Raw genomic sequence first — 27,635 nt, forward strand, 5'->3', positions numbered from 1 at the left:
GAAGCGCTTACTCAGTGCCAGCGCCGCTAAGCGCTCTCTAAAGTTAGCTACAAGGACGTCTGGCGACGAAGCCCGCGGCCTCCCCGGTTCAGCTTGCTGAGGCGCCTGTCCGCAACCGCAGAAACCAACCACCACGTACTGCACGCCACCGCGCACAGACCTTTACACACACGCCCTTTCCTCAGCGACCTCGCACCGGCGCCCGCCCCTAGCGCGGAGCCCCTGTGACCGCGCCACCAGACTTCCGTTTCCGGGGCACCGAGGCGACTTCCGGCGCGGTGACCTCGGCGCGCTGGCCTCGGCGGCACCGGGAGCCGGAAGGGTGTTCATTGGCGACCGGTAACCGGGCGGCGGGTGGGAGTGGCCCGTTGGGGCGCTGCTGACCCTCGGCAGGGAAGGGCGGCCTTCGTCTTGCGACCCGGGCCGGAGACTGGGTACACTTCAGCCCGATCCACGGTGGAGCCCTTCTCGCTACCTTTCCCTGGGCTTCACCTGCTCCCCAGGATCCTGTGATTAGGGCCCTGGGGGTGGGAGTCGGGAGACGTGGGTTTCATTCTAGCCTGCGCCATTGGTTGGCTCTCTGACCGTGGTAGGATACGTCCTTTCGTGGGCTTCAGCTGCCTTATTTAGCAGATGGAGGTCGTTATCACAGTGATTGTGAGCTCCTTAATGGCAGGAACTGACATTTATTTGTGTTAGACACTGTCGCCTGTCCCGGGTACAGAACAAGAACTGTGTAGGTACTCTGGGCCTACTTGTTTTGGCTCACGAAACTTTGAAAATCTGCCGAGAACTATTGATCTCCACCTCCCACCCAGCTCTTTAGTCCCTCCTACTCCACCCCGCCCCCCACCCTACCAAAAGCTCAGATAAAAGAAATTTGGCTTACTGGTTTAAATAGTTCACAGGTCTCTCTTGATGCCCATCCAAGCATCCCAGAGCCTATCCTGTCCTAGGCATTCAAATATTTGTAGTCACTAGATAGTAGGTGCTCAGTTGATCATTTTTTAATGCATGAATCACTGTCCATTTCAAGGAGGAAGATAGATATCCTTAATTAGCAAGTTTTAATCATGGGCCTGGCAGTATGCTATTCCCACTGAAGTCTTACAACAACTCTAAGAGAGAGGCATTATTCAGTTCCCATTTGGCAGATAAGGAAGTTGAGGCAATGGAGAATAAACTTGTTTTAGGTCATTCAGCCTCTGAATGGTGAGGGCAAGAATTCAGACCCAGGTCTGAAATTCCAAAGCCCCATGTTCTTAACTGCTAGCTGAAAAAGGACTAGATGTAGAAATATTTTTGAATGTGTTGTAGCAACTTCTGTTTTGGGATTAACTGTTGTAGTTATGCGATGGCTATCATCAAGATAGGTGATCCCAAACCAAACATTGCATGCTGTGGAAATACTCTTGTCTGTCTCCTTTTCTTCCACAGTACCTGTATTGCTTGTTTAATAATATTTTATATCCTCCACTTTGTACCCATGTTATTCAGTCCTTTTATCTTTGGTGAATACTGATTCCGTTGTGTTGCATTGTTCTGCCAGACCTCCAAAGCAGATGTTTTTAGTTATAGTTGAAATAAGAGGTGATAACGTTTAGGCATTATTTCTTTTTCTTTTCTGTACTACTTTTAAAGGGACTATATTCAGGACCTTGGAAGCACTGCCAATATGTCTGATGTTCAAGAAGCCACTAACCAGCTCCTGGATGTGAACCTTCATGAGAACCAGAGGTCTATACAAGTGACAGAAAGTGGCCTCAGAAGTGAGTCGGAACATCTCCAAGTCACTATTGGAGCCACTGTGCCTACTGGTTTTGAGCAAACAGCTGCAGATGAAGTGAGAGAGAAATTGGGGTCACCGTGCAAAATCAGCAAAGACCGGGGCAAGATATATTTTGACATTTCAGTGGAAAGTCTGGCTCAGGTTTGAATGAAGCAATGTTTAAAATAGTTTTCTAAATATATCATTTTATGGTTACTTTCTAGTTTACAGACCTCTCTGGAATCCTTATTGCTTTTCTTTTCTTTGCTCTGCCCCAAATCAGGTAATTTTAAAGTATTACTGCATTTTCCATTGGGTACTGATTTGTAAGTGTGACTACTAGGTTTGCTTTATTTTTTAGAAGTGATCCTAGTATTTCCTGAGGATGAATTCACCAGAAAGGATCCTGTGAGACTTATGAAGAAATTCTTAGTATCTGCTACGCCTCTTAGAATTTATTTACTTCAGCATCTAGCTGAAGTTTAGACTTCAGTGGTGAAGCATAAAGGGAGAGATTTTTCTTTTTATCTGTGTCAAATTTATTCTTGCTCAAAAGTAATTAGGAATCACTGAAGGTGAGAAGTGAAGGTCAGCAAAACTGCCATCCCACTAAAGTAAAAGCTAAGCTGTATCTCATTACTACATAAGGAACATGAGGGCAGGGATTGTTGCCTGTTTGTTTGTTTTTTTTCTTTTTTTTGGTCAATATCTCCCAAGCTCTTAGTATCTGGCATATAGTAGACACCCACTACATATCTGTGGGATGAATTGGTAAGCAAGTATTTTTCATCCAGTGTTTTAGATAACAACTCAGCAGCTTTGTAAAGATAGGCCCTACCATTATCCTCATTAATTAAGGATTAATTAATTTTATTCCTAAAATTGAGCTTAGGAGTAAGTAATTTGCACAGGGTTGCTTAGCTAATAATCACAGAGCTGGAGCTCAAACCCTACCTATACAGTACCCCAGAGAGCCATGAGGGCAGTATAAAGCCCCACTTCACTGTCTTCCTCTCTCCCTTCCCCCCAAAACCCATGTTGCCCACATAACACTTCAAGCTTCTATCCTGCCATCTGTCTTTTTTCCTTTTCTGTAGAGGAACAGAAGCTGGGAAAAATTTTAAATACAAATTATAGGTATTAGCTGCTTTAAAATCTTTGTACCTGATTTTTATATTTAAATGCTGATAGTTTATGCACTTCAAAAGTTTTTGGAGAAATTTGTTTCTAACATTTTTTTCCCTCCCCAGGTTCACTGTCTGAGATCAGTTGATAACTTATTTGTGGTTGTTCAGGAGTTTAAGGATTACCAGTTCAAAGAAACAAAGGTGAGCTATCCCAAACGCAGTAGCTGATTTTCAGCCGTCTTCCCAAAGAGATTATTTCCACTTTTCACATTCTGTGTATCGTTTAGCATTACTGCTGCTTTTATAATATAGAATACTGGGAGACTTTTACAGTAAAATCCAGAGATTTATTGATAGTCCATCGCAAAAGTTGCTTTTAAAAATCATTATTGCAGGGGGTGGGGAATGGATGAAGGGAGTCAACAGGTACAGATTTCCAGTTATAAGTAAGTCCAGGGGCTATAATGTACAGTATGGTGACTGTAATTAATACTGTATTGCACATTTGCAAATTGCTAAGATAGTAGGTCTTAAAAGTTCTCGTCACAAGAAAAAAAATTTTAACGGTATGGTGACAGATGTTAACTAGATTGTGGTGATCATTTTGCAATGTAAACAAATACTGAATCATTATGTGTACACCTGAGACTAAAATAATATTATATGTTAATTGTATTCCATTTTCTAAAAAGATGAAAGAATAACAACAAAGAAATAAATATCAATATTGAAAAACTTATAAGAAATAGAACAAATTGTTTGACTTTCTTACAAAAGAGGGACACCTTAGATGAGCTTTGCTGATGTATATGGTTTCAAAATAGAATTGCTTCTAGGCTGTGAACCAGAGTAGGTGACAGTTTGTGTCATCTACAAATAACACTTTCTCTCACCATGCTCCTTTTGCCCTGCTTTCTTCTCTAGCTTGTTTTTTGAAATAAAGCCAAAGTAATATCTAAATACTCCTTCAGTTGTTAGGATAACAGCTTTGTCCCCAACTTGTATTTAGCATCTGATTCCTAAATATTGAGACGCTGCCTAAGCTGAACGCTGAAAATAGATCACAGTGAGTCTTTGGTATTTTTCCAGATTGCTTTTTGGTCTGGTTTCCAGAGTCAAATGCTTGAAAACTTTTTTCTTTCAGTTTTATTGCCTATATTAGAAATAATCTTTTTTAAAGTTGTGATGTGCTGCCTAATTCTCTAATTTTTATTTATTGACAACAGGTTGATTTCAAAAACTAAACTGATATGAACCCCCAACCTAGAAAAAAACAGACCTAAAAGAACTGAGACTCAAAATAGATGATAATTTTATTAACTAAAAATGTAACTTCTAACACTAGTTTTATAACCCTTCAGCCTTCTGATAGGCATTGCCAACCATATCATATCTATAAAACTAGTGAATAGCAGGCAGGGTACTGACAGTTTTTGCTCTTAAGTATTTCAAAATTGTGATAGTCAATTCTATACATGAATAAATGTTAACATATTTTTTAAAACTATAAGTGTCCATCTTAAATTCTTGCCTCTAACCTACTAGGGTGTTATTAATATTTTCTTCAATTACTATGTTTTTGTCATCTTAGAATTTGTATTATTTTGAGTATTTTTGGAGGTGAATTTGTTATTATGGAATGGTTCTATATGAGCCAGGTATTCAGAGTTGCCTTGTAAGTAACTGCAAAAGATATTACTGGTGGAAGTCCCAGAAGAAGAGCAGCAGGGATTAAGGCAGATTTTCTTTCATTTTTTTTTCTTTTTTTAAAAAATAATTTCACCTTTTATTTTTTTTTTTAATTAATTTATTTATTTTACTTTTGGCTGCATTGGGTCTTTGTTGTTACACACGGGCTTTCTCTAGTTGCGGCGAGCGGGGGCTACTCTTCGTTGCGGTGCACGGGCTTCTCATTGCGGTGGCTTTTCTTGTTGCGGAGCACAGGCTCTAGGTGCATGGGCTTCAGTAGTTATGGCACTCAGGCTAAGAAGTTGTGGCACATGGGCTTAGTTGCTCCACGGCATGTGGGATCTGCCCAGACCAGGGCATGAACCTGTGTCCCCTGCATTGGCAGGTAGATTCTTAACTGCTGCGCCACCAGGGAAGCCCTGAGGTAGATTTTCAGATCTCTGCAAGGGCAACTTCTCTTGTGTATAACCATGAGAAATTGTTAAGCCCTCCACTTTGTGGACTTAATTTGGAACATGCCCCCAATAAAACCTTGTTTTTAAACATTCGCTTCTAGTTTTCATTCTGTTGACCATCAGTTTTTCTTTGTTGCATTATACTTTCTCATGGCTTATAAAAGCCTGTTAGTTTAAGCATTCTAATGGGTTCTCTTATTTTTAAATATTCAGATGATATCATGAATTTTATTAGCCTTTTTATTAACTGATTTTAAAAAAGGCTAACATCTGTGATTAAAATTTTTTTAAGCTAGTTTATACATGTTCTTAGAGCAAAACTGTAAAGACTGAAAAGATATACAGTGAAAAGTATTCCCCTGTTTTCATACCAAGTGTTTCCCTCCTTGGAGGCAACAACTATTACCAATTTCTGAGATATCCTTCTAGAGATATTTTATGAATATGTGTATTTTATTTACATATTTACACAAATGGAAGTATGACATACATACTGTCCTGTGCTGTGCTTTTTCTCATTTTTCTTGGAGATGATGGCAATATCATTGTTGGATGTGACTGTATCACAATTTAATCGGTCCCATTTTAGGACATTAGGATTTTTCACAGTCTTGCTATTACAGTAGTGCAATGAACATCCTATATACACCCTTGTACATATTCAGTCTGAGGGTCATTTTTCTGTTTAATAAGTTTATCCCATTGATGTTTATTGACACGACAGAAATGTTTGGTCTTGGTTCAGTCACATTTATGCTACATGCCTTCTGCTTTCTTTTTCTTTCTTTTTAAAAATTTATGTTACGTGTTTTCTTTGCTTTTTCCCCATGCACGTGTTTTAAAATATTTGGAAGGCTTGTATTTGCTCTCTAGCTATTACCTTTATAAATACAACTTAATCTACTGCTTACACAGTATTTTTGAATCCCTACTAAGAGCAGTGATGAAATTGGCATATTTCCCACATCTCTCTTCCTTCCCTTTCACCTTCCAGTTTTATAATTTTTCTTAGCGTTGAACCACATGCCTTTAAATCCTTTAAATATACTTTTTTAAAAATCATCTTTATTTATTTATTTTTTTAAAGATTGGATGAAACCCGAAAAGCTTTAATGCTGCATGAAAAGTCACTGAGATTATATTCTGGAAGCACCAAACTGCCTGTGTTTTGCACTTTCTCTGCTAAGCATTAATTTCTATCCTTTGACCTTGGGGTATGAGAGAAGAGGATATCAGTGTGCTTAAATTACTTCCCATCTTCTGTTCCCTTTCCCCTCTAAGGACAGGCCACTTTGTAACATTTACATTCTGTTTTGCAGTCATAATCCCTGTATTTGTTTTCATTTTAGTCCTATAGTTAAATTGATTATAGACATACTACCTGTCCTTTTGTTACAGTTTTTATCTCTTGACTGGCATGAGTTCACAAATGTTTGTCTTTCACCTTTCTATTTGATTAATAGTTTGGGTTTAAAATTTGGAGTCACGCTTTCCTTCCTTAAGAATATCATAGACAATGTTTGTTCTCTTCTAGCATGAAATGTTGCCATGGAGAATTCTGAAGTCATCCTGTTATTTTTCCTCCTTATTTGTTGCTTTCTTGTTATTTTTGCTTGATGCCCAGATGATTTTTTTTTTTCAATTTTGAAGTTCACCAGGGTACATCTCCTTGTTGCTAATTCCAGTTAAGACATGTCAGTCTGTAGAGAAATTCACTTCCATTTATGTTTCTTTTTTTTTTTTTTTTAAAAAAGTATTTTTCATTTACCTTTGCATTAGCACTTAAAATACACACTTCTATTTCAAAATGCCATTTAAAAATTATTCTAATATAACAGCAGCAAACTATAGTTCTGCAATTACAAAACAGCTAAACGGGGATCTACAGTTAAGTTATTCTCATGTTTACAACTATGATTCTGAAACAGATACTACTTCAAAGCAGCTGTTACCAGCTCTTTAGGTTTGGTTTAAAAACACACACATAGTTGCTGGGAGGTTTATAATGTTGTATTCCGTGCACTGTTCTGAAAGGGTTCTTCAAGAGCCAGCCAGACCTTAAAAACAGTACTCAGTCCACAAGGCAGTCAGAAAGAGTTAAATTAACTGGGGTAAATAGGATTCCTACATTACATCAAAAGCGTATGATATTCTGCAGCAACTGGGAGCATTTTCAGGTTTGGCATGTTGTCCTCTTTACAACTAATTTTATCAGAAGGGTTTAAGAAGGTGGACACTGTACCAATATCGAGTGCATTTAAAAGTGACATGTTTTTGTGCTCATCTGACTCCCCTGAATGACTTCGCTAGTGAACTAGTCACCAGGCAAATCAAGCCTGCAAGAAAGGAAGCCAATATTCAAATTACAAAGTTATTGTCTGACCCACAGAATTTATTTTCAACATAAACATATAACCTCAATATGAGATGTCTAACTAAAGCAAGCACCACCGAGACCAAGACAGCATCTCCTCTTCTAAGGTTTAGGTTTTGCCCAGAATTCTTGATACATGGAATAGCCCATACCAAGAGTCATTGCTCCCACAACAAAGCCTTGGGCTGCCACGCGCATGTGGATCAGGTGAACAGACATTTTAGTATTGCCCCTGCTCTTCAATTTATATAATCCATATGCAACGATTGCTGCAAAACCTGCCATTCCAATGGGGACAAATGGTGCCTCTCTAGCTTTTCGGATAAGTTTAGATCCCTGACCTTCATCATATGAAGAAAGAGAAACATCTGTGTCACTTGACATGGTGATTGAAGAATCTTCAACTGCACGACGTCGCAGGTTCCTACCGGCTCCTACCAGCTGCTGACCCACCTCGCGCACCAGCAGTCTGCCCGGCTTTTCCCAGTTCCGCCCACCCCATTTATGTTTCTTGAAAGTTTTCTTGAATTATTTTTTTAGTATGTTTTCTTTATTTTAAATCCCTCCATCAGGGATAAACCAGTTATACATACAGCAGGATCTCTTTGACTGTCTTTGATGTTTTATCATGTTCTCTCTAATCCATTTTAAAATTTTTGCTCATTTTTATTGTATTTGCTTTACTTTTCTTCACATCCCTTACTGTGTTTTCAGCGGTGGCTTTTATATGTGGTGCTTTCAATATGGTCTTCATTTTTGCAGTGGTTTGTTTTTTTATTCCACTTTTCTTTGAACTCTACAAGATCCTGTTTCATCTCCTTCTGGCGGCTCCCCTCATCTTTTTCCTGCTTTTATATCTCTGCTTTGAGCTCTTATTTTACAAAAGTATCTCCTTATTACATTTTTTGATGTCATGTCAACATATTTGACCACGGTTTTCAGCTGCTCTGTGGCAGTGTCTTTCTGGTCACTGGATTTAGTCCACTGTTTTTCTGTCCCTTTTCTTCTTTTTTCCGTTCATATAAGTCTGGTGCTGATAACTTTTGATAATTGCTCATCTTTGAATGAGGTAGTTCCTCTTGGGCCTACTGTTTATAGGAGGTTCAGGAACTGTTCCAAGCTAGCAAGAAATCCCTCTGGTTCACTGTGAAGTTCCTTTTGACAAAAGGTTGTGGTGAATGAGTTCTCTTCCTTTTTTTTTAAATAGCTTTATTGAGGTGTAATTTCCATACCACTTAATGAGTTCTTTTAACCATTACTTCTCCCTAGCTGGAAGCATTCAGCAGCTTTAGGGTTATTCACAATGTAGAGTATCTCTCCCCATCTCTACTCTGTTTCCAGCAAATAGAGCATGTCTGTGAGATTCCTTGTTCAGCCTCCATTTCTCTCCTCTGCTGCTTCTGGGTACAAACGAGATCCAGGGACGCTCCCTCTCAGTGCATGTACTTGTTCCCTGCTGTTCCAGAGAAGAGTTTATTTCCTACTGCTCTGCAGACTGCTCTCCCCTTTGTCTGAGATCTGTAGTCATTCTCCCTCTGTTGTCTTTCTGCACCTCTGCTTTACCTTCACTGAACCTGGGAATTCTTATGTTAGAATTCTTATGTTCTGTTTCTAGGTTACAGATATCATGTAGATTCTATTAGGATAGAGTTGGTATTTCTGTTGTTCTTTTCTTTTAGAGTGGTTTCTGAAGAAAGAAAGGGGCTGTACCAGTGTTATCCCACCATGTTAAACCTACAAGTCCTATAGATGCCCTTTATATGGAAATTATTTATAAATAAAACTGAATTTGCCCAACCTGAAATTACCATTATTTCATCAGGTTTCAAGTAGTATTAGAGCCTTCACTCATTTCCAATTCAAGTCTCAGCTCCATCAGTCAGCACTGATTTCTTTCTACTTTGATCTTCAGTAACATATACTGTCTGTGCCAGTGCTCTGCACCAGAACTTCTGATGGAAATGTTGTATGTTTATGCTGTCCAGCATGATAGCCATGTGAAGTGTAGCTAATATGACTGAGAAACTGAATTTTTAATTTTAAATCATTTAAAATATTTCAGTAGCTGTATGTGACTAGTGGCTGTTGAATTGGATAGCACGGCTCTGTACCACCCATTTTAACATTTTACCACATATCCATTAGCTGTTTACTGAGCACCTTTTTTACACCAGACACTGCTCTAATGTGTGCTTTATAGCAATGGTCAAGACAGCCAAGGTCTTTCCACCCTGTGCTTACCTTCTGGGAGGAGCCTAAACCTAATAACTTTAGATAATGTTAAGTTCTCTAAAGAAAATAAAATGAGAAAAGAATGACTTGAGAGGATTACTTTAAGTAGAGCAGGTCTCTCAAAGGATGTGCCTTTTAAATTGCTGTTAAATAATGAGAAGAGAACCAGCAATGCAGAGAGGCCATATGAAGCAAATACCTTCCAAGCAGAGGTACGAAGCTAGGGAGAGAATGATCCTGAAGTGATGTAAGAGACACAGGCAAGAGTCGGGTTGTTTGGGCTTTTTAAGGAAGTTAAATTTTGGGGGGTGTAATGGGAGGCTGTTGAGGGGCTTTAAGCATGATCAGATTTACTTTTCTAAAAGATGACTATAGATACTATTTAGAAATTGGATAGATACATTTTTAACTGCTTAAGCTTTGGGTTTTTTCTTTTCAAAAATAGTTAATTTGTATACACAGCACAAAATTCAAAAGGAAGTCAGTGAGAGGTAAGCTGCCCTCCCTCCCCTGTCTTTCATCTCCTCATTTCCACTCGCTGGAGGTAACCACTGTTAATAGTTCCTTATTTGCTTACATTTTAATCTTGAATCCCAGCCTCTGATCTACCATTCTGTCTTGTATTATTCTGTCGTAGCCTTAATTTGTGTAAATCTTAATTTTCAGTGAGACTTCAATTTCCTCAATTGCAGACATTATATTATTTACTCTTTTGTCCTGTACTCCTGCCACCCCCAACATAACAATTAACATAGTCTGTAGGCAAAGTAGGGGTTTATTTGTTCAATTAAAGTGGTGAGAAATGAATGAAATGAATGGATTTCATTCTCTCTTTTATAGGAAGAAGTTCTAAAGGATTTTGAGGACTTGGCTGGGAAGCTTCCATGGTCAGACCCTTTAAAAATATGGAAAATTAACACATGTTTCAAGAAAAAAAAAACAAAGCACAAAAAGATAAATCAGAATTCAAGTAAAGAGAAGATTGAAAGTGGACGAGGAGACAAAACAGATGAGAGAGATGTCAAAAAAGAGTTCACTAACAATGTCTTAGATTCACAGATCTTAGACTATTATGAAAATGCAGCCATCAAAGAAGAGATATCAACATTAGTAGGTGATGGTTTGACATCTTGCAAAGATGAGACTGAGGAAAGCTCAAAAGAAGAAACTGATCCTGAAGTGCTGAAGTTTAGAGTCACATGCAACAGGGCAGGAGAGAAACATTGCTTTTCCTCAAATGAGGCGGCAAGAGATTTTGGGGGTGCTGTTCAAGATTATTTTAAGTGGAAGGCTGACATGACCAACTTTGATGTGGAGGTAAGTGCAGGCTCTTACTGTGAGGATTCAAGAAGGCTCTCATAAATGTGTAGAATTTTCAAGACTAACCCAATCTTATGGACAAATTAAACTGAGGCCACAAAGCTAATAGGGTATCTTTTTTTTTTAACATCTTTATTGGAGTATAATTGCTTAACAATGGTGTGTTAGTTTCTGCTTTATAACAAAATGAATCAGTTATACATATACATATATCCCCATATCTCTTCCCTCTTGCGTCTCCCTCCCTCCCACCCTTCCTACCCCACCCCTCTAGGTGGTCACAAAGCACCGAGCTGATCTCCCTGTGCTATGTGGCGGTTTCCCACTAGCTATCTATTTTACATTTGGTAGTGTATATATGTCCATGCCACTCTCTCACTTTGTCCCAGCTTACCCTTCCCCCTTCCCATATCTTCAAGTCCATTCTCTAGTAGGTCTGCGTCTTTATTCCTGTCTTGCCCCTAGGTTCTTTTGGCCATTTTTTTCTTAGATTCTATATATATGTGTTAGCATACAGTATTTGTTTTTCTCTTTCTGACTTACTTCACTCTGTATGATAGACTCTAGGTCCATCCACCTCACTACAAATAACTCAATTTCGTTTCTTTTTTATGGCTGAGTAATATTCCATTGTATATATGTGCCACATCTTCTTTATCCATTCATCTGTCAGTGGACACTTAGGTTGCTTCCATGTCCTGGCTATTGTAAATAGAGCTGTAGTGAACGTTGTGGTACATGACTCTTTTTGAATTATGGTTTTCTCAGGGTATATGCCCAGTAGTGGGATTGCTGGGTCGTATGGTAGTTCTATTTGTAGTTTTTTAAGCAACCTCCATACTGTTCTCCATAGTGGCTGTATCAGTTTACATTCCCACCAACAGTGCAAGAGGGTTCCCTTTTCTCCACACCCTCTCCAGCATTTATTGTTTGTAGATTTTTTGATGATGGCCATTCTGACCGGTGTGAGATGATATCTCATTGTAGTTTTTGATTTGCATTTCTCTAATGATTAATGATGTTGAGCATCCTTTCATGTGTTTGTTGGCAATCTGTATTATATCTTTGGAAAAATGTCTACACAACGACTCAAAACCTATGGGATGCAGCAAAAGCAGTTCTAAGAGGGAAGTTTATAGCAATACAATCCTACTTAAGAAACAAGAAACATCTCAAATAAACAACCTAACCTTACATCTAAAGCAATTAGAGAAAGAAGTACAAAAAAACCCCCAAAGTTAGCAGAAGGAAATAAATCATAAAGATCAGATCAGAAATAAATGAAAAAGAAATGAAGGAAACTATAGCAAAGATCAGTAAAACTAAAAGCTGGTTCTTTGAGAAGATGAACAAAATTGAGAAACCATTAGCCAGACTCATCAAGAAAAAAAGAAGACTCAAATCAATAGAATTAGAAATGAAAAAGGAGAAGTAACAACTGACACTAAAGAGATACAAAGCATCATGAGAGATTACTACAAGCAACTATATGCCAATAAAATGGACAACGTGGAAGAAATGGACAAATTCTTAGAAATGCACAACCTTCCGAGACTGAACCAGGAAGAAATAGAAAATATGAACAGACCAATCACAAGCACTGAAATTGAAACTGTGATTAAAAATCTTCCAACAGGGCTTCCCTGGTGGCGCAGTGGTTGAGAGTCCGCCTGCCGATGCAGGGGACACGGGTTCGTGCCCCGGTCCGGGAAGATCCCACATGCCGCGGAGTGGCTGGGCCCGTGAGCCATGGCCGCTGAGCCTGCGCGTCCGGAGCCTGTGCTCCGCAGTGGGAGAGGCCCCAGCAGTGAGAGGCCCGCGTACCGCAAAAAAAAAAAAAAAAAAAAAAAAAATCTTCCAACAAACAAAAGCCCAGGACCAGATGGCTTCACAGGCGAATTCTATCAAACGTTTAGAGAAGAGCTAACACTTATCCTTCTCAAACTCTTCCAAAATATAGCAGAGGGAGAAACACTCCCAAACTCATTCTGTGAGGCTACCATCACCCTGATACCAGAACCAAAGATGTCACAAAGGAAGAAAACTGTAGGGTATCATTAACAAGAGCATGAGCTATTGAGACAGAGCTAGATCCAACTTTTGACTCCCTAACTGTGTAACTTTGGACAAGTTATTCTCTCTGAGCCTCTGTTTCAAATGGAGCCAATAATAGTTTATACCTGTGTGTCCTGAAGGTTAAATGAGATTATACATTTTAAGTATCTGGTGTGATACCTGGTCTATACTACATGCTTAATAGATGGGAGCTATTAAGACTTGAATTTTCTAATTTCTAATCTAGTGCTTTTTACAACATTATGTGGACTTTCAGATTATAAAATTCAAAAGAATTAAAACAACTATTTTGTCTTGTGTGTCTTGGTTTCAGACTTTGCTTCTGAAGTGGAATACATTTTTAAAACAAACCTTGACCTTCTAAAATCAGGACATCATTGCTAATACTCATGCTAGAGCCAGCTGTCCTTTTTCTTAAATTCTGCTAGATTCCCAAATCCAGATACCTCTTTTTAGCATGCTTACCCTCCTTGGTCTCAATCTTCTACTATAAGGGTGATTCACATGTGAGCCATACTAACAAGTCTTTCCATCTCTGACAGCTTAAAAGGCCCCTAGCAGCTGACGTTTTCACCAAGGAGTCATTTACTGTTGCTTTTGGGACACTTGAATCTGGGGCAAGTTGCCTGTTCTCTCTGTAACTTTTGTTTTTGCATATCAAATCAGAAGAACAAGTCCCCATTCTTTTTTTTCTTGTAACAGCTGTTATGAGAATGAATAGGCTAACTAGAACAGTGATGTCCAGAAGTTAGCATGGGAGCTCAGAGTACAGACTCTGGAGCCATACTACATGGATTTAAATCTCAGTTTACAAGCTGCATAACTTTGGGCAAGTAAACCGACCTCTTTGTGCCTTGATTTCCTTATCTATAAAAGGAGGATAATAATACCTAGCTCAGAGGGTGTGGCTATGAAATGAGGTAACAAATATAAAGTGTGTAGAACAGTGGTTTGCATATAGCTAGGTAAGTGTTAGCTGCTGCTGTTAAGATCATGATGAGGAAATTTTAGGTGGAAGATTGCAGAACATATTTTATTTCAACTTTTATTTTTGTTTGAATAGTATATATTTAACTGTGTGTTAGAAAAACTATAACTAAGTCCAAAAAGAAACATTCTTTCACAGACATTACTTGAGTCAAGTTTTAAAAAATACTAAAAAAATAATAGGTTTTAAAGCAAATGTGGCCCATCGTTAACAGTTGGTTAATCTAAATGAAGAGCATACTTAAGAGTTCGTTGTGCCAGTGTTGTGCCAGCATTTCTGGATGTTTGGAATTTTTTCCAAAAAAGTTAAAAATTTTAAAAATGCATATTAAAAACCTGGAAACCTTCAAAATGTGTTTCTCTTATAAAAATTCGGGGGGAATCTGGTTATGCTAACTTGTGAATACGGTGAATTAAAAGGAGAATAAAATAGATTAAAAAAATTTTAAATACAGTATTCTTAAATTATTTCATTTATATGAAGCTCAAAAAAAGACAGAAGAGTTTATCACGGTAGTGGTCAGATTAATGATAATTTGTGGTGGGTATTGACAGAGGGCAAGAAAAACTATATATATGTTTATATGATGGTTACACAGCATTTATATGTAAAAATTACTGCGCTTCACACTTAAGATTTGTGCATTTTACTGTATGCAAAGTATACCTCAGTAATAAAGTAACAAAAATTAATAAAGCCTCAAATTTTAAAATCTTAGTGATAAGTACAGTTCGAATAACCCTAAAACTATTTTATTATTTTATAGGTTCTTTTGAATATCCATGATAATGAAATTGTTGTGGGCATTGCATTGACAGAAGAGAGTCTCCACCGAAGAAATATCACACATTTTGGACCCACAACTCTTAGATCTACTCTTGCCTATGGGATGCTCAGGTAAGAGAATGGGTTTGCCATGTAGATGAAAGTGACAACTTGGTTTGAATTTTCCCTTCAAAATGTAATTTTTTGTGAGGTACTGTGTTAGAATCTAGTAGTTAAGGAACAGGATAAAAAGCTAAAGCTCTTTCTTTGTATCCAATGTTGATTCCTTGAGATCCTGAAAATATCACTTAATTACTATCTCAATTTTCTTGATTTTAAAATGAGAACAGTAGTTTTCATCTGCCTCTTGAACGTGGTTATCACGTTTCTGTTTAGAAAGGATATACTGCATGTTGGGAAATAGAACAAATTTTGCTTTGTTTCATTTCTATGCAGTGAAGCAGATGAAAGCAGAGATTTTTTTAATGTGTATAATGTATAAGTGAACACAGAGAGCTTTTACTTATATTTTAAAATTTTATACTCACATGGAAAATTTTCCACTTTTCCAAGAGCAAGATATAACTTTCTTTCTCCTTTGCCCTTTTCCCTTTGATTGGGTGTTTCTTTCCACCACTAGGACGAGTTGTTTTCTCTAAGTTTCTGTTTGCCAGACTGCAAAATGGGTTTGATATTAGACTTAAAGGATTATTAGTGAGGAGTAAATTGCAAAAACAGATGAAAAATACCTGTTACATACGGTGCCTGGCATAGCCTGGTAGTTAATTGTATTTCCTACTCCTCCAATCTTTGCTTCCTCTTTTACCCTGCTCATCCATGGAGTCCTAATTCAATACAATTGGAACCTGTCAATTCAATGACAACAATAGAAAACTGCACCCGTTTGATTAAGGAAGAGCTCCTAGTCTTCATTCATTTAACAAACACTTATTATCTACTGCCAGGCATTATGGTGGGAGCCAGGGATATGGAGAGTTATTTTGGGTGCAACTGTTAGAAACCTAAGTAAGCTAGTTTAAGATTAAAAAAAAGTGATGATTGTGTGGGAGGGGGAATTACTGGCAAGATACTGAGAAGTCTTGGGAAATCCACAGAAAAACTAAAAGCCATATCTTAAGAAGGGTAGGAACCAGGTCTTAGAAAACCACCAGAAACCTAGACACTTTTATCTACCCTGGGAGCCTACAGGTTCTTGTTTTGCTCATCTGTGCAAATGGCTGCCCGTCATCTAAATTTATGTATTTCCAATTTTAAATAACCAGCCAGCCCCATACTGCCTAGGACTTCTAGCTCTTTGTTCCCACGTCTTAGAAGAGAGAATCTGGTTGACATAGTTTCAGTCATGTGTTCACCCAGACGCAGCAGCAGTGGCTAGGAGTACGGGGTTGCTTACTACCAAGAGGGTTGCCAAGGATTCTGTTGCCGTGTGTTGAGGGGCAGGAATGGAGAAGTAGAGCTGGGCAGGTATTACAATAAGAATCCAGAGTTAGTCCCCAGGAATCTCAGTTTTGTAAGGGAGAACCATAATAGAATGTGGAAAGAATAGCAGGACAAAAGGAGGAAAGAGAAACCTTGTCGCCTGTCTGAGGAGGGGATGCTTCATAGAAGAGGTAACATTTAAGCCACTAACAGTAATTCCTCTAATCCTGACTCTGTCACCTACTAGCTTTGTGTCCATGGACAGGTTTGCATCAGCTTATCTGTAAATGAGAATAATAATAGTAACCTATCTCACAAGATGGTTAAAAGGACTAAAAGAGATAATGCATGCAAAGAGCTTAAATCCATGCCTGGCAAATACTAGGTGCTCAAAGTAAAGCAGTTATTTTATAGCAATGTTATTATCTTTCAAATTGAATTAATTAGGAAAGGAATACTGAATGAATAATTTCCAGTAAACTTATATTGATATATATTCTACTTCACACATTTGAGTTGTTTTAAATGTAACAACACAGGTCTATATACAAAATAACGTGTTTTCTAAAAGCATATACACACATATATTAACAGATCTAGAAGCTATTTCCATTCGGAAGTGAAATGGGATTTTGGATGGTAGTCAAAGGGGACTTTTAGTTATATGTAATGTTTTTGTAAGTGCTAGGATATAGAGTCAACATGTAATTACAAATTGATTTTAAAAATAAATATCAATTGTTTCTTCATGCTAGCATAACAGGCCTTTGATCTTACAGCTTTAGGAATAGTCTTTGTGGAAGTCTTGTCTGTTCACATAGGCTGTTTTCTTCTCTAGGCTCTGTGCTCCTCAGCCTACTGATATAATAGTTGATCCGATGTGTGGAACAGGGGCAATATCAATTGAGGTAATAACTTTTCTTTAGCTTTTATTTATTTATTTATTATTTTTTAAATTTTATTTTTGTCTGCATTGGGTCTTTGTTGCGGTGCATGGGCTTTCTCTAGTTGCGGCCAGTGGGGGCTATTCTTTGTTGCGGTGTGCGGGCTTCTTATCGTGGTGGCTTCCCTTGTTGCGGAGCATGGGCTCTAGGTACATGGGCTTCAGTAGTTGTGGTTTGCGGGCTCTAGAGCACAGACTCAGTAGTTGTGGTGCACAGCCTTAGGTGCTCCGTGGCATGTAGGATCTTCCCAGGCCAGGGCTCAAACTTGGGTCCCCTGCATTGGCAGGCATATTCTTAACTACTGCGCCACCAGGGGAGCCCTTCTTTAGCTTTTAGATAAGGAAGTGATACATCCAGAATGTTCTAGAACTCATGGGTAAATAGACATAATGAAATCACCAAGGTTAGATCCATGGACCCAAGAGTTTTGAGTGAATTACACTAGTAAAGCTGGAACTTTTGTGATAAGGATGTAGCCACTTACTACAAATAGCCAAGGACTAGATTTAGGTTATAAGTCATGTTTAGTCACTGGATTACAGAGGAGGCTGAGAATTACAAACTGGTGAGTCCCATTTCTGTAACAGACAAACTGGTAGACTTGAACAGAAAAGATAATTGAAGGTACAAGCTTGAACTGGAGGAGGGCATTTCATCTCTATAAAGTGAGACTATGCTTCTTCATCCTCCTAGGTTCTTGTAAGATGGGGAAGCCTGTGACCATTAGTTAGGTTTGTTAGGAAGTTTAACAAGGTTACAAAGTTTTCAGAAAATACCATGACATTGAGAGGACTCAAAAACTGCCTAAAGCAAAGCAAGAAATAGAAAGGCATTTTCTAATTGGAGAACATTTAACAGGAGAGTCTCCTTGAATCTGTATTATTGAATCAATATTACCTAAACTTTTATAATAAATAATTTGGAAGAGGGCGCCAGTAAAATTGCTTAAATTTGTAAAAAATTTAAATTAAATTTAAATTTAGGGCTTCCCTGGTGGCGCAGTGGTTGAGAGTCCGCCTGCCGATGCAGGGGACACGGGTTCGTGCCCCGGTCCGGGAGGATCCCACATGCCGCGGAGCGGCTGGGCCCGTGAGCCATGGCCGCGGGGCCTGCGCGTCCGGAACCTGTGCTCCGTTACGGGAGAGGTCATGGCAGTGAGAGGGCCGCGTACCGCAAAAAAAAAAAAAAAATTAAATTTAAATTAAATTAAATTTAAATTTGTAAAAAATTGCTTTATGTATAGTATATGTAAAGCCAATGGGAACAAACTGCAGGGAGATACTACAGATTCTGTGACTGAGCAGAAACTGGACAGATGAGCAAGTCCAAAACAACCCACAAAGGGAAAAATAATCCAGACTGCAATTAGAAAATGACATCGGCTATCTGGGAATTAGAATCCCAGAAGGAAATCATAGTAGTCTAGATGACTGCTGTTTTCTGCTAGTGTCAGCTAGAGAAATTTACTCTGGCTAAAGAGCCACACAGAGAAAACTCAGTTGTTGTCACAAAGAATTCTGGGAACAAAGCAGAGTGTGCTTCTCTAGCATTAAACCATGATGTGTCTATGGTCTGGAGTAGCAGTGAAGGTTACTACATGTCAAGAAATATACAACAGAGCTAGAGAGAGACCAGAGGAGCTCCCAGCCCCACCAAAAAAAAAAAAAAGATAAAAAGAAAATGTTTGAGGCATTTCCATGTAGGGGTAGGCATGAGAATGTCGATATGGAAAAACCTAAGTTGGTATATGATCAAAATGAATGAAATTATGAAAGGAATTGAAAGGGTATATAAACAGTTTGTTCACCAAAGTATAAAGTATTTGATTTATAATACTGCCTTTAAAACTTGGAAGTACTATAAAACCCAAAAATCTAAATAGGTTTAGAAGAAAAAATGAATACTCGGCAATCAGAATCACCAGAGAGGTTTTCATCAAACTCTACATCATCCTCCCTACATCACCCTTCTCCATTACCCTCAAGGGTCTGGGCAAAAGAAAAAGCTAAGAAGCCCTGTGTCCATAGATATGGGGGTATTACTGTTTACCATGGAAGAGGTGTTTGTTACTCATCCCTAAACCAAGGGCAGAACTGTCTCTGCTTTCACGTCAGAAACCTTCTGTTAATCTGCATAGAACATTGTTCAGGCCTAGGGTAGTATGTCACCCCATTGCACAAATAATATGGAAAGCTCGGTATTTCTGTTCTGCTAACATGTTTTTGATTTAAAATTACAAAATCTTGGGTTTCCCTGGTGGCGCAGTGGTTAAGAATCCGCCTGCCAATGCAGGGGACATGCGTTTGAGCCCTGGTCCAGGAAGATCCCACATGCCATGGAGCAACTAAACCCGTGCACCACAGCTACTGAGCCTGCACTCTAGAGCCCGCAAGCCACAACTACTGAGCCTGAGCACCACAACTACTGAAGCCCGCACACCTAGAGCCCATGCTCCACAACAAGAGAAGCCACCACAATGAGGAGCCTGCACTCGCAGCAACTAGAGAAAGCCCGTGTGCAGCAATGAAGACCCAACACAGCCAAATATAAATAAAGAAATTTATTTTTTTAAAAAAAGTGACAAAATCCTTTCAAGAATATGGTGGTTATCATTCAAAAGCCTATATAATAGACATTACACTTTATTTAAATTCTCAAATATTCCAGGTTATCGGATTATATAAAAATTCCATAATCACAAAAGGATATAGGTTAGTCAGTTTGATTTGGTTAAACTATGTTTGTATTTAAAGTCTGTAATACCTACTGTGTGGCAGACACTGCTGGGTGAGGGACTGAGTGACACACCAGACCTATCCTTAAGGAGTTCCTAGACGTTTTGAGCCGCAGACAGGTATAGAAATAATTAAAAAGAGAGCAAGTGCAGTGGCAGATACATGTACAGAGTGCTTTTGGAGGGGCAAATGAGAGACAGCTTGGAGAGTTGTGCTTGATGTCACAGAGGGCATGACATTTGAGCTGGGCCTTGAGAGATGAGTAAGAGTTCAGCAAACAGAACAGGAGGGCATTTCAAGCAAGGGGAATAGCAAAGTTGACAGCATGCAGTATTTTGCCACTTTAGAAAAGCATTGGATTATTGGATTGGATTGGATTGTCTTATTGACAAGTGATTGAAATGATTTTACCTTTAATCATATTTTGGTTTTTTTTTTTTTTTTTGCAGTTGGCTACTTCTGTTTTCATATATACTCTTGTCTTTTAGGGGGCTACAGAATGGTCTAACTGTTATCACATTGCTGGTGATAATAATCCATTGGCTGTGAATAGAGCAGCAAATAACATCTCATCTTTATTGACCAAGAGCCAAGTGAAAGAAGGGTAAAATTTTAATTTAAAAGATTTTGTAGCATCTCTTAGACTTAGATAATCAGTTTTCTTTCTTTCTTTTTTTAAAATTAATTATTTCTTTTTGGCTGCGTGGGGTCTTCGTTGCTGCACACAGGCTTTCTCTAGTTGCGGCAGACAGGGGCTATTCTTCATTGCGGTGCACGGGCTTCTCATTGCAGTGGCTTCTCTTGTTGCAGAGCACGGGCTCTAGGCTCCTGGGCTTCAGTAGCTGTGGCACACAGGCTCAGTAGTTGTGGCTTGCAGGCTCTAGAGCACAGGCTCAGTAGTTGTGGTGCACAGGTTTAGTTGCTCCGCAGCATGTGGGATCTTCCTGGACCAGGATCAAATTTGTGTCCCCTGCATTGGCAGGCAGATTCTTAACCACTGCACCACCAGGGAAGTCCAATAATCACTTTTCTTATTGGCTTTATGAACTAATACAACCAGTGCATTGTGACAGTATTATAGCCAAATGAATATATTGAAACTCCATTTAAATTTTAAAAGTTGATTGAAACTAATTTGTATTTTTAAAATATTTTAAATTTAACTATAATTTCCCCCACCCTAATGCAACTATTTTTATTTCTGTCTTCCTTTTTCTTTCCTTATTCAGATATCTTTTTTCCCATGTAGTGGAAGAACTGCATAGATTCATTTTAATTTCATAAGTTTTCCATTAGTGCATGCAGGCATCCAGCTGGGGGTTTAACAGAGGCACAAGACTCCTCCTAACTGACTAGTGGTCTTTTCTCTGGAAATGTTTTAGTATTGAATAAGTGATGTAGTTTGGAGAAGGCACCCCGTGAAGGGGGTGAGAGAAGGGGCCCTAGCTGTCCTCCTAGCTGTCAGGGAAGAGGACCGAAGTGGCAGCGGTGCACTCTCATATCTGAAACTTAATTGAACACCAACAAGGAACTCAGTCCTCTGCTACATGCTATAAGTATTAGAGAAATACCAGGGGGAAAATAATCTAATGTTCAAATATTTGCATATCCCACACATATTAGCTTTCATGTCCTCTTATTAGTATGTTTCAGGACCATTTTTGATGATTGTAGTCTTACAAGACCACATGGGCCCCAGGACCTAATTCATTCATAACTCAGACTGACACATAGACACGCTTTGTAATCATTTTCTCAATTCAAAATTTCTAGGTTCTTGTAAAACAAGTACATATTAAAATATTAATATTTTCTAATGCAATTAAACAGTTGAAAACATTAAAAAATTTTCAAATGCTTATGTTTTTATTCAATCTGTTTTTTAATGACTGCATAATATTCCATTGTACAGAAATATTACAGTTTATTTAGCCTTTCCTCTGTTATTTGGCACTTAAATCTCAGAGTTGGAAAAGACCTGAAAGCTGTCCCTACAGTCCCTAAATGTCCTGTAGGAGATCCTGACCAGTGGTCTTCCAGCCTGTATAAACACCTCTTATGACTCTGAAGGCTGTTGATTCCAGCTTAGCACAGCTTTGAGTGCTAGTCATATCTTTTAGGGAACATGAATCTCTCCCTGTACCTTGTACAGATCTGGGTTTTTTCTTCCACTTGAGTCCATAAAGAAAAATCTTATCTCTGTGTCACAGTGATGATTAACATCAGATATTTGAAGGGCTACCAACCCTCCTCTCCTTATCCCAGCTCTCCACATCCTCTCTTCTCCAAGCAAAATATTCCAAGGTCCTTCAGCCATATCCCTTTGATATATGTGCATTGAAAGTCTGTTAGCCTCTGGGAAATTTCCCATCCTGAGATGTATGTTGCTATAGTACCTTAAGCCCTAGCCCATTGCTACAAATTGGATTTGACGACACACCATCTGTGCCAGCCTTTCACCATTCTTTCAAAGTCTCAGCTGTCTTTGGGAAGAATTGGTTGAAATAGCACTTGGTCTGCAGTTTCCTACGAGACGCCTCATCACAAAATTGTTTCTCTGGTCTCCTCTGCTTGGAGTCCTTCATTTTCTTACAAGGTGGCAGAAATATGTAGCGGTAAGCAGATTTGTTAGGTCTTACAGGTGCTTCATATCCAGGAGCACAGGAAGTCATTATATCCCATGATTGACCTCACAGCTGCCTCCATGACCCTTAATGTGAGGTTTATATTTGTAAGTAGAAATCAGTTGTTTTTAAGAATATTTGTTCATTTTATGCAAATTTTCATATTATTTATACATGGTATGCCTTAATATTATTTTGTCTGTATATTGCTTATCCTCTTTTCTTTGCTAGTTTTTTTTTCCCTTTTGATTAGATTGCCAGTGCTTTGTTTTGTTCTTTCATATACTATTTGTTCTGTGGTTTTATGCTTGATGCTTTTTGGTTTTTATTCCTATTTCCTATTGAGGTCTTTTCATTTGTTATCTAAAATCTTAAGTTATATGCTGTAAATGTCTTCTTTTTTTTGTTTGTTTTTTTGCGGTACGCGGGCCTCTCACTGTTGTGGCCTTTCCCGTTGTGGAGCACAGGCTTCAGACGCGCAGGCTCAGCGGCCATGGCTCACGGGCCCAGCCGCTCCGTGGCATGTGGGATCCTCCCAGACCGGGGCATGAACCCATGTCCCCTGCATCAGCAGGCGGACTCTCAACCACTGCGCCACCAGGGAAGCCCAATGTCTTCTTTTTAATAAAAGTTTTTACTAGAGCTGACTTTTATGCTAAGTACTCCTGTTGACCATATCCTATAGATTTTGATAAATCTGTTTTGGTTACTTTCTAAATGATTTGTTATATACTTGATTCTCTCTGTTCTAATTGTTTAGGACAGTGCTTTTCAAACTTTAATGTTCAGATGAATCACCTGGGTAACCTGTTAACTACACACAGATTCTGATTCAGTAGGTTTAGGATGGGACCTGAGAGTCTGCATTTCCTGGCAAGCTTCCCAGTGATGTTGATGCTGCTGGTCTGTGGCCCAACTTTGAGGACCAATGGTTTAGATCATTTTTTATACATAAGTAGTTAAAAGCTTTTAGTTTATTTTTATATTATGTTTTATTGTGATTAATGAATTTTTATGGTATATTTTGTTTTATATTTGAGATTTTTCCTGAGGCATAGTACATGACTAGGATTTCTTTGAAACCTGATATTTTTAAGCAAATAATTTTTCTAGTTTCTGAATATTTTATCATTTTTCATATCCTCTGCATCTTCACTTTTTGTCTGTTCAACCTGTACTATTTCTATCTTACCTTGATTTTTTAAAAATATTTATTTTTTTAATTTATTTGGCTGCATCGGGTCTTAGTTGCAGTACACGGGGTCTTCATTGAGGCATGCGGGATATTTCATTGTGGCGAGCGGGCCTCTCTCTAATTGTGGTGTGTAGATTTTTCTCTCTCTAGCTGTGAGTTTGTGGCACGTGGGCTCTCTCGTTGAGGCGCAGGAGCTCAGTAGTTGTGGCAATGTGGGCTTGGTTGCCCCGCAGCATGTGGGATCTTAGTTCCCTGACCAGGGATCAAAGCCACACATCCCCTGCATTGGAAGGCAGATTCTTTACCACCGGACCACCAGGGAAGTCCCAATCTTACATTGACTTTTAATATTTTTTGCCTTTTTTGTTTTGTTTTATTGTAGCTATTGGTGCTTCTGAGTGTAATACATATTTTTAATATCTGTATTTTTTCCTATTATGTAGTGATTACCTCTATTGCATTTTATTTTTTCTTAAATTCTTTATTAAATATCAATATTACAACATTTAATTTCTGCTCATAATCTTGATTTGCTTTTAATTTTTAGCCTGTGCATTATTATTGCCTGTTATAATTTTGTTTCTTAAACTAGTAGGTTTGCCTTAATGGGGAGGATTTAAATCATTTATATTATTATATTCATCCTGCCTTCTGTCATTATTTTTTTGATGTTAACTTTTTTGTTCTCTTGTTTTTTTATAGTATGATACATGTTTTTTAATCTTAAGACCAGTACCTCTATATTTCCTAATTTTACATACCTGTTTCTTTAGGTCTCCTGTTATTTCTGTGTAGACTTACCAAACTTTATCCTTCAGGTGTGTCACCTCATCAGCTTTTTTCTCTTTAGTGTTCTGGTTTTTTCCAGTGTATGTTTCATCAACAATGTTTTTACATCATCAGTTAGGTAATTAACTGCCTCAACACTGTTTTCAAGTTGTGTACTACAGTTCTTTGTGTTAACGGTCTTTTCCCCTTAATCTGTCTTCTTAAATTGTAGATGAAACAGATATAGACAGCTTTTGAAAACGAATCTTAACTAATTTTTTAATTTACTTTTTTACGGACTGTCATTATAAAAGTTTTAGCTTATGACCTATGCTTTCTGCCTACCTGCTACTTTAAAAATTTTTACTAAGTTCTTGATGTTGTCACTGATATTATTATTTTAGTTTTTGTATTTTATAGCAGTCTCTTCAGAAGAAAAGTCTTCTAAAATTTCATTCTTCGGGATATGTTGAAGCACCTTTTCTTTTGTCGCCACAGCAAACTGTCCTGGGGCTTGCCCATAGATACTATTCAGTGGGATATCTGCAACTTGCCACTAAGAACTGGCTCTGTGGACATTATTGTAACAGACATGCCATTTGGAAAAAGGTGGGACTTGTAAAAAAATGAATTTTACTTTCATTTGTTATATTAGTACCCACTTGTCTTCTAAATCTGTTGTATTTTCCTTGAGCTTATTCTGTCAGAAATCTTCCGTTTCTTTTAGCAGACTTAACAGTTTTTCACTTAAGAATGTAACAATATGATAGATTCACCCATTTTGTTTCTTATGAGAACTCAGGAATGTACTAACTACACTTTGATCCTGACCATCACAGGTTTATCCACTTTGTAGCCCGTTGTTGAATTACATTAATACTTCAGAGAAAGGTTGAGCAAAACTTGGTTATCAGGATATTTTTTAATCACTGGTTTCATTTACATAATGACTGCTTATACTCATTAAGGGGACAATTTACATAACTATTAACATAACTATTATAGTTGTCAGATCTTTTCCGTAACCAGTTCATCCCATTCAGAATTCTTAACAACTTAACTAAATCTAACCATTTCATTGACATGTAATGACAAAGGTCTGGCTCTAGAAGGCAACTGTTTTTCATACCTCAGGACTTTCTTATTGCAATGAAAATGAGTTTTTAGTAACTTCTCATTTCATATAGTCCTAGATACTTATTTTTTGCAAAAGTAAGTGACTCATTAGACCTTCTTTTATAGGATGGGCTCCAAGAAGAGAAACTGGAACCTTTATCCAGCTTGCCTACGGGAGATGAGCCGTGTCTGTAGGCCAGGGACAGGCCAAGCTGTACTACTGACCCAGGACAAGAAATGCTTTATCAAGGTGCTGTACGTTAGCTTGAAAACTCAGCCAGCCCATGACAACTTTAGGACCTTTTTAAGTATACTTGGGGATATTTCAATAAGATTTGTTTTCTCCCAGTGTTTCTTACTAAGACCCCTGGTTGGTAGAGAAGCAGTTATCAGCTAATTACTTTTCTACTTTTTGTGTGTACACAGGCATTATCTGGAATGGGACACCTGTGGCGGAAGGTACATACCGTCTGGGTCAACATAGGGGGTCTTCATGCTGCAGTTTATCTTCTGAAACGTACACCTCAAACTTTTGTTCATCCTTCAGAACAAGATGGAGAAAGATCTCCTTGGTGATGCAAAGACTGAAGATGATTAGTAGCGCTGCCAGTGCTTCCTGACAGTGGACATGTCAGCATGAAGAACTTGCTTTGAGAGAAAAATAGTATTAATAAAAGTGATGTTTGGTGTAAATCTCTTCACCCTAGATAGCAAAAGGTGTGAATAGAATGGAACAAGTCTTAAGAGAAAGCAGAGCTTTTCTTTGGAGCTGTTGTAGTTGGGCAATTAGTACTTTTCTTAAAATGCTTTAAAGATGCTAAGCCTACTAAAATACTCTGGGATTTGGGTTTAGAACATTTTATTTTCAGGCTTTATAGCAGTTCCTGTTTTCCACTGTAGCAGGTGGAAAGCTACCCTGGCCTAAGGGAAAGGCAGAGAGCATAATCAGATCGTGAGGTTACATTTCATTGCCTCTGCAGCTTTGTTATTTAGTTGCTCAGGTTCTTCACCTCAACTTTAAAAAATGAAGCATTATTACACTTTGTAAAATAGTGTTTGCCCCATGACAAGGTGAAATCTCACAAGACCTACAGAAAAGTTTACTATCTGCTTTAAAAATTACAATATGCATCTGTTATTCAGATTAATAGAACTAAATAGACATTTCTATTTGTAAACAGCAGGGATTACACTGGTAGATGAAGTATGGGACCAACAAGCCATATTTAAATAAATTTTTCTTTCAGTACACAAAGGTGGTGATGCCTTTCAAAGTCAAACATAAACCTGTCAAAGTATTTTTGTTGGCTTCTCTAAAGGACTAGAGAACAAACTGATGTATCTTTGAATTAAAAACTTTGTGTAAGTTCTTTTATTTTCTCTCAGTCACTATTCATATTTAATTGCTTTTGCAGTAGCAAAGTCCTTCCCAAGACAGTGGAAAATGAAATAACCTAAACATCAAGTCCTTGTAAAAACAGTGCTTCTGTGCAACAGAGTTGGGGTTTTATGTGGCATTCTGTATTCAGTTTACTTTGGAGTTTCTGGCTGCATTCAGCTTAGATTTTCAGTGTCATGTCAGTAACATACTAACTTTTGATGTCTCATTTAGAATAAAAGGACACAGTACTTCTTTCCTTTGAAAGAATAGAGTTCACATTAGCAGCAGAGCCAACAGTCCTTGTATGGTTTCTCTCTGATATACCTCACCCTTGAGAATGAATTGGAAGTAAGACATTTATAAGGGTCTTATATCCTAGACTGGAGTTTTTAAGGTCATCAGAATGCAGTTTCACTATTATGGGTTCAACATAGAACAAACAGCCTTTCACCTCTCACAAAAGAAACCATTTAAGCCTCTAAGTGTTGGTCAGCAGTCCATAGGACTGGAAAAGTACAAGGACCATGTTTTCTCTACTGTTCATCAACTGCCTGACACATTACCTATCAGCATGGACGTTTAATATCTGTTGAACAAATGGGTGTTTTTGCATATTGGCTGTTTTTACGTGTATCAAA

The 27,635-nt window shown here is 38.2% G+C and overlaps 3 protein-coding genes across 10 annotated transcripts in view; 1 reads left to right on the forward strand and 2 right to left on the reverse strand.

Moving 5' to 3' along the window:
* Positions 1-27,635, reverse strand: part of SRGAP3 (SLIT-ROBO Rho GTPase activating protein 3) — a 368,175-nt gene that overhangs the window by 331,031 nt on the left and 9,509 nt on the right. The window contains exon 1 of one of the 3 annotated variants that reach the window (XM_067755323.1): positions 161-242. The exons of 1 other annotated variant lie outside the window; for it this stretch is intronic. The gene's annotated coding sequence lies outside the window, so the exon portion shown is untranslated. Of the gene's footprint in view, positions 1-11; positions 243-27,635 lie in introns of those variants that run through there. One more of the 3 variants, XM_067755321.1, reaches the window with a different exon arrangement.
* Positions 234-26,991, forward strand: THUMPD3 (THUMP domain containing 3). Of its 6 annotated transcripts, XM_067755332.1 has the most exons (11): positions 234-339; positions 1,642-1,930; positions 3,019-3,096; positions 10,486-10,962; positions 14,796-14,926; positions 17,073-17,142; positions 20,402-20,517; positions 24,999-25,109; positions 25,743-25,866; positions 26,043-26,075; positions 26,164-26,991. In XM_067755332.1, exons 2-11 carry the CDS (start codon positions 1,676-1,678, stop codon positions 26,212-26,214), a joined length of 1,446 nt encoding a protein of 481 aa, XP_067611433.1. In that variant the 5' UTR covers positions 234-339; positions 1,642-1,675; the 3' UTR covers positions 26,215-26,991. The 6 variants fall into 6 exon arrangements, 5 of the variants coding, with proteins under 5 accessions (XP_067611433.1, XP_067611427.1, XP_067611428.1 ...); XR_010947159.1 differs by lacking the exon at positions 20,402-20,517; XM_067755326.1 differs by having other exon boundaries at positions 26,043-26,991.
* Positions 6,791-7,904, reverse strand: LOC137232709 (HIG1 domain family member 1A, mitochondrial). The gene has a single exon (XM_067755337.1). The coding sequence runs from the start codon at positions 7,795-7,797 to the stop codon at positions 7,516-7,518; it is 282 nt and encodes a 93-aa protein (XP_067611438.1). The 5' UTR covers positions 7,798-7,904; the 3' UTR covers positions 6,791-7,515.

Source organism: Pseudorca crassidens, chromosome 10 (assembly GCF_039906515.1).
Source record: "Pseudorca crassidens isolate mPseCra1 chromosome 10, mPseCra1.hap1, whole genome shotgun sequence".
In the NCBI taxonomy this organism is placed as follows: Eukaryota; Metazoa; Chordata; class Mammalia; order Artiodactyla; family Delphinidae; genus Pseudorca; species Pseudorca crassidens.

Coding starts and splice junctions, on each gene's coding strand:
- THUMPD3 (XM_067755326.1), top strand. CDS start 1,676: ATGTCTGATGTTCAAGAAGCCACTAACCAGCTCCTGGATGTGAACCTT. Junction 14,927..17,072: donor CTTGCCTATGGGATGCTCAG/GTAAGAGAATGG, acceptor TTTCTTCTCTAG/GCTCTGTGCTCCTCAGCCTA. Junction 25,110..25,742: donor GACATGCCATTTGGAAAAAG/GTGGGACTTGTA, acceptor CTTCTTTTATAG/GATGGGCTCCAAGAAGAGAA.
- LOC137232709 (XM_067755337.1), bottom strand. CDS start 7,797: ATGTCAAGTGACACAGATGTTTCTCTTTCTTCATATGATGAAGGTCAG.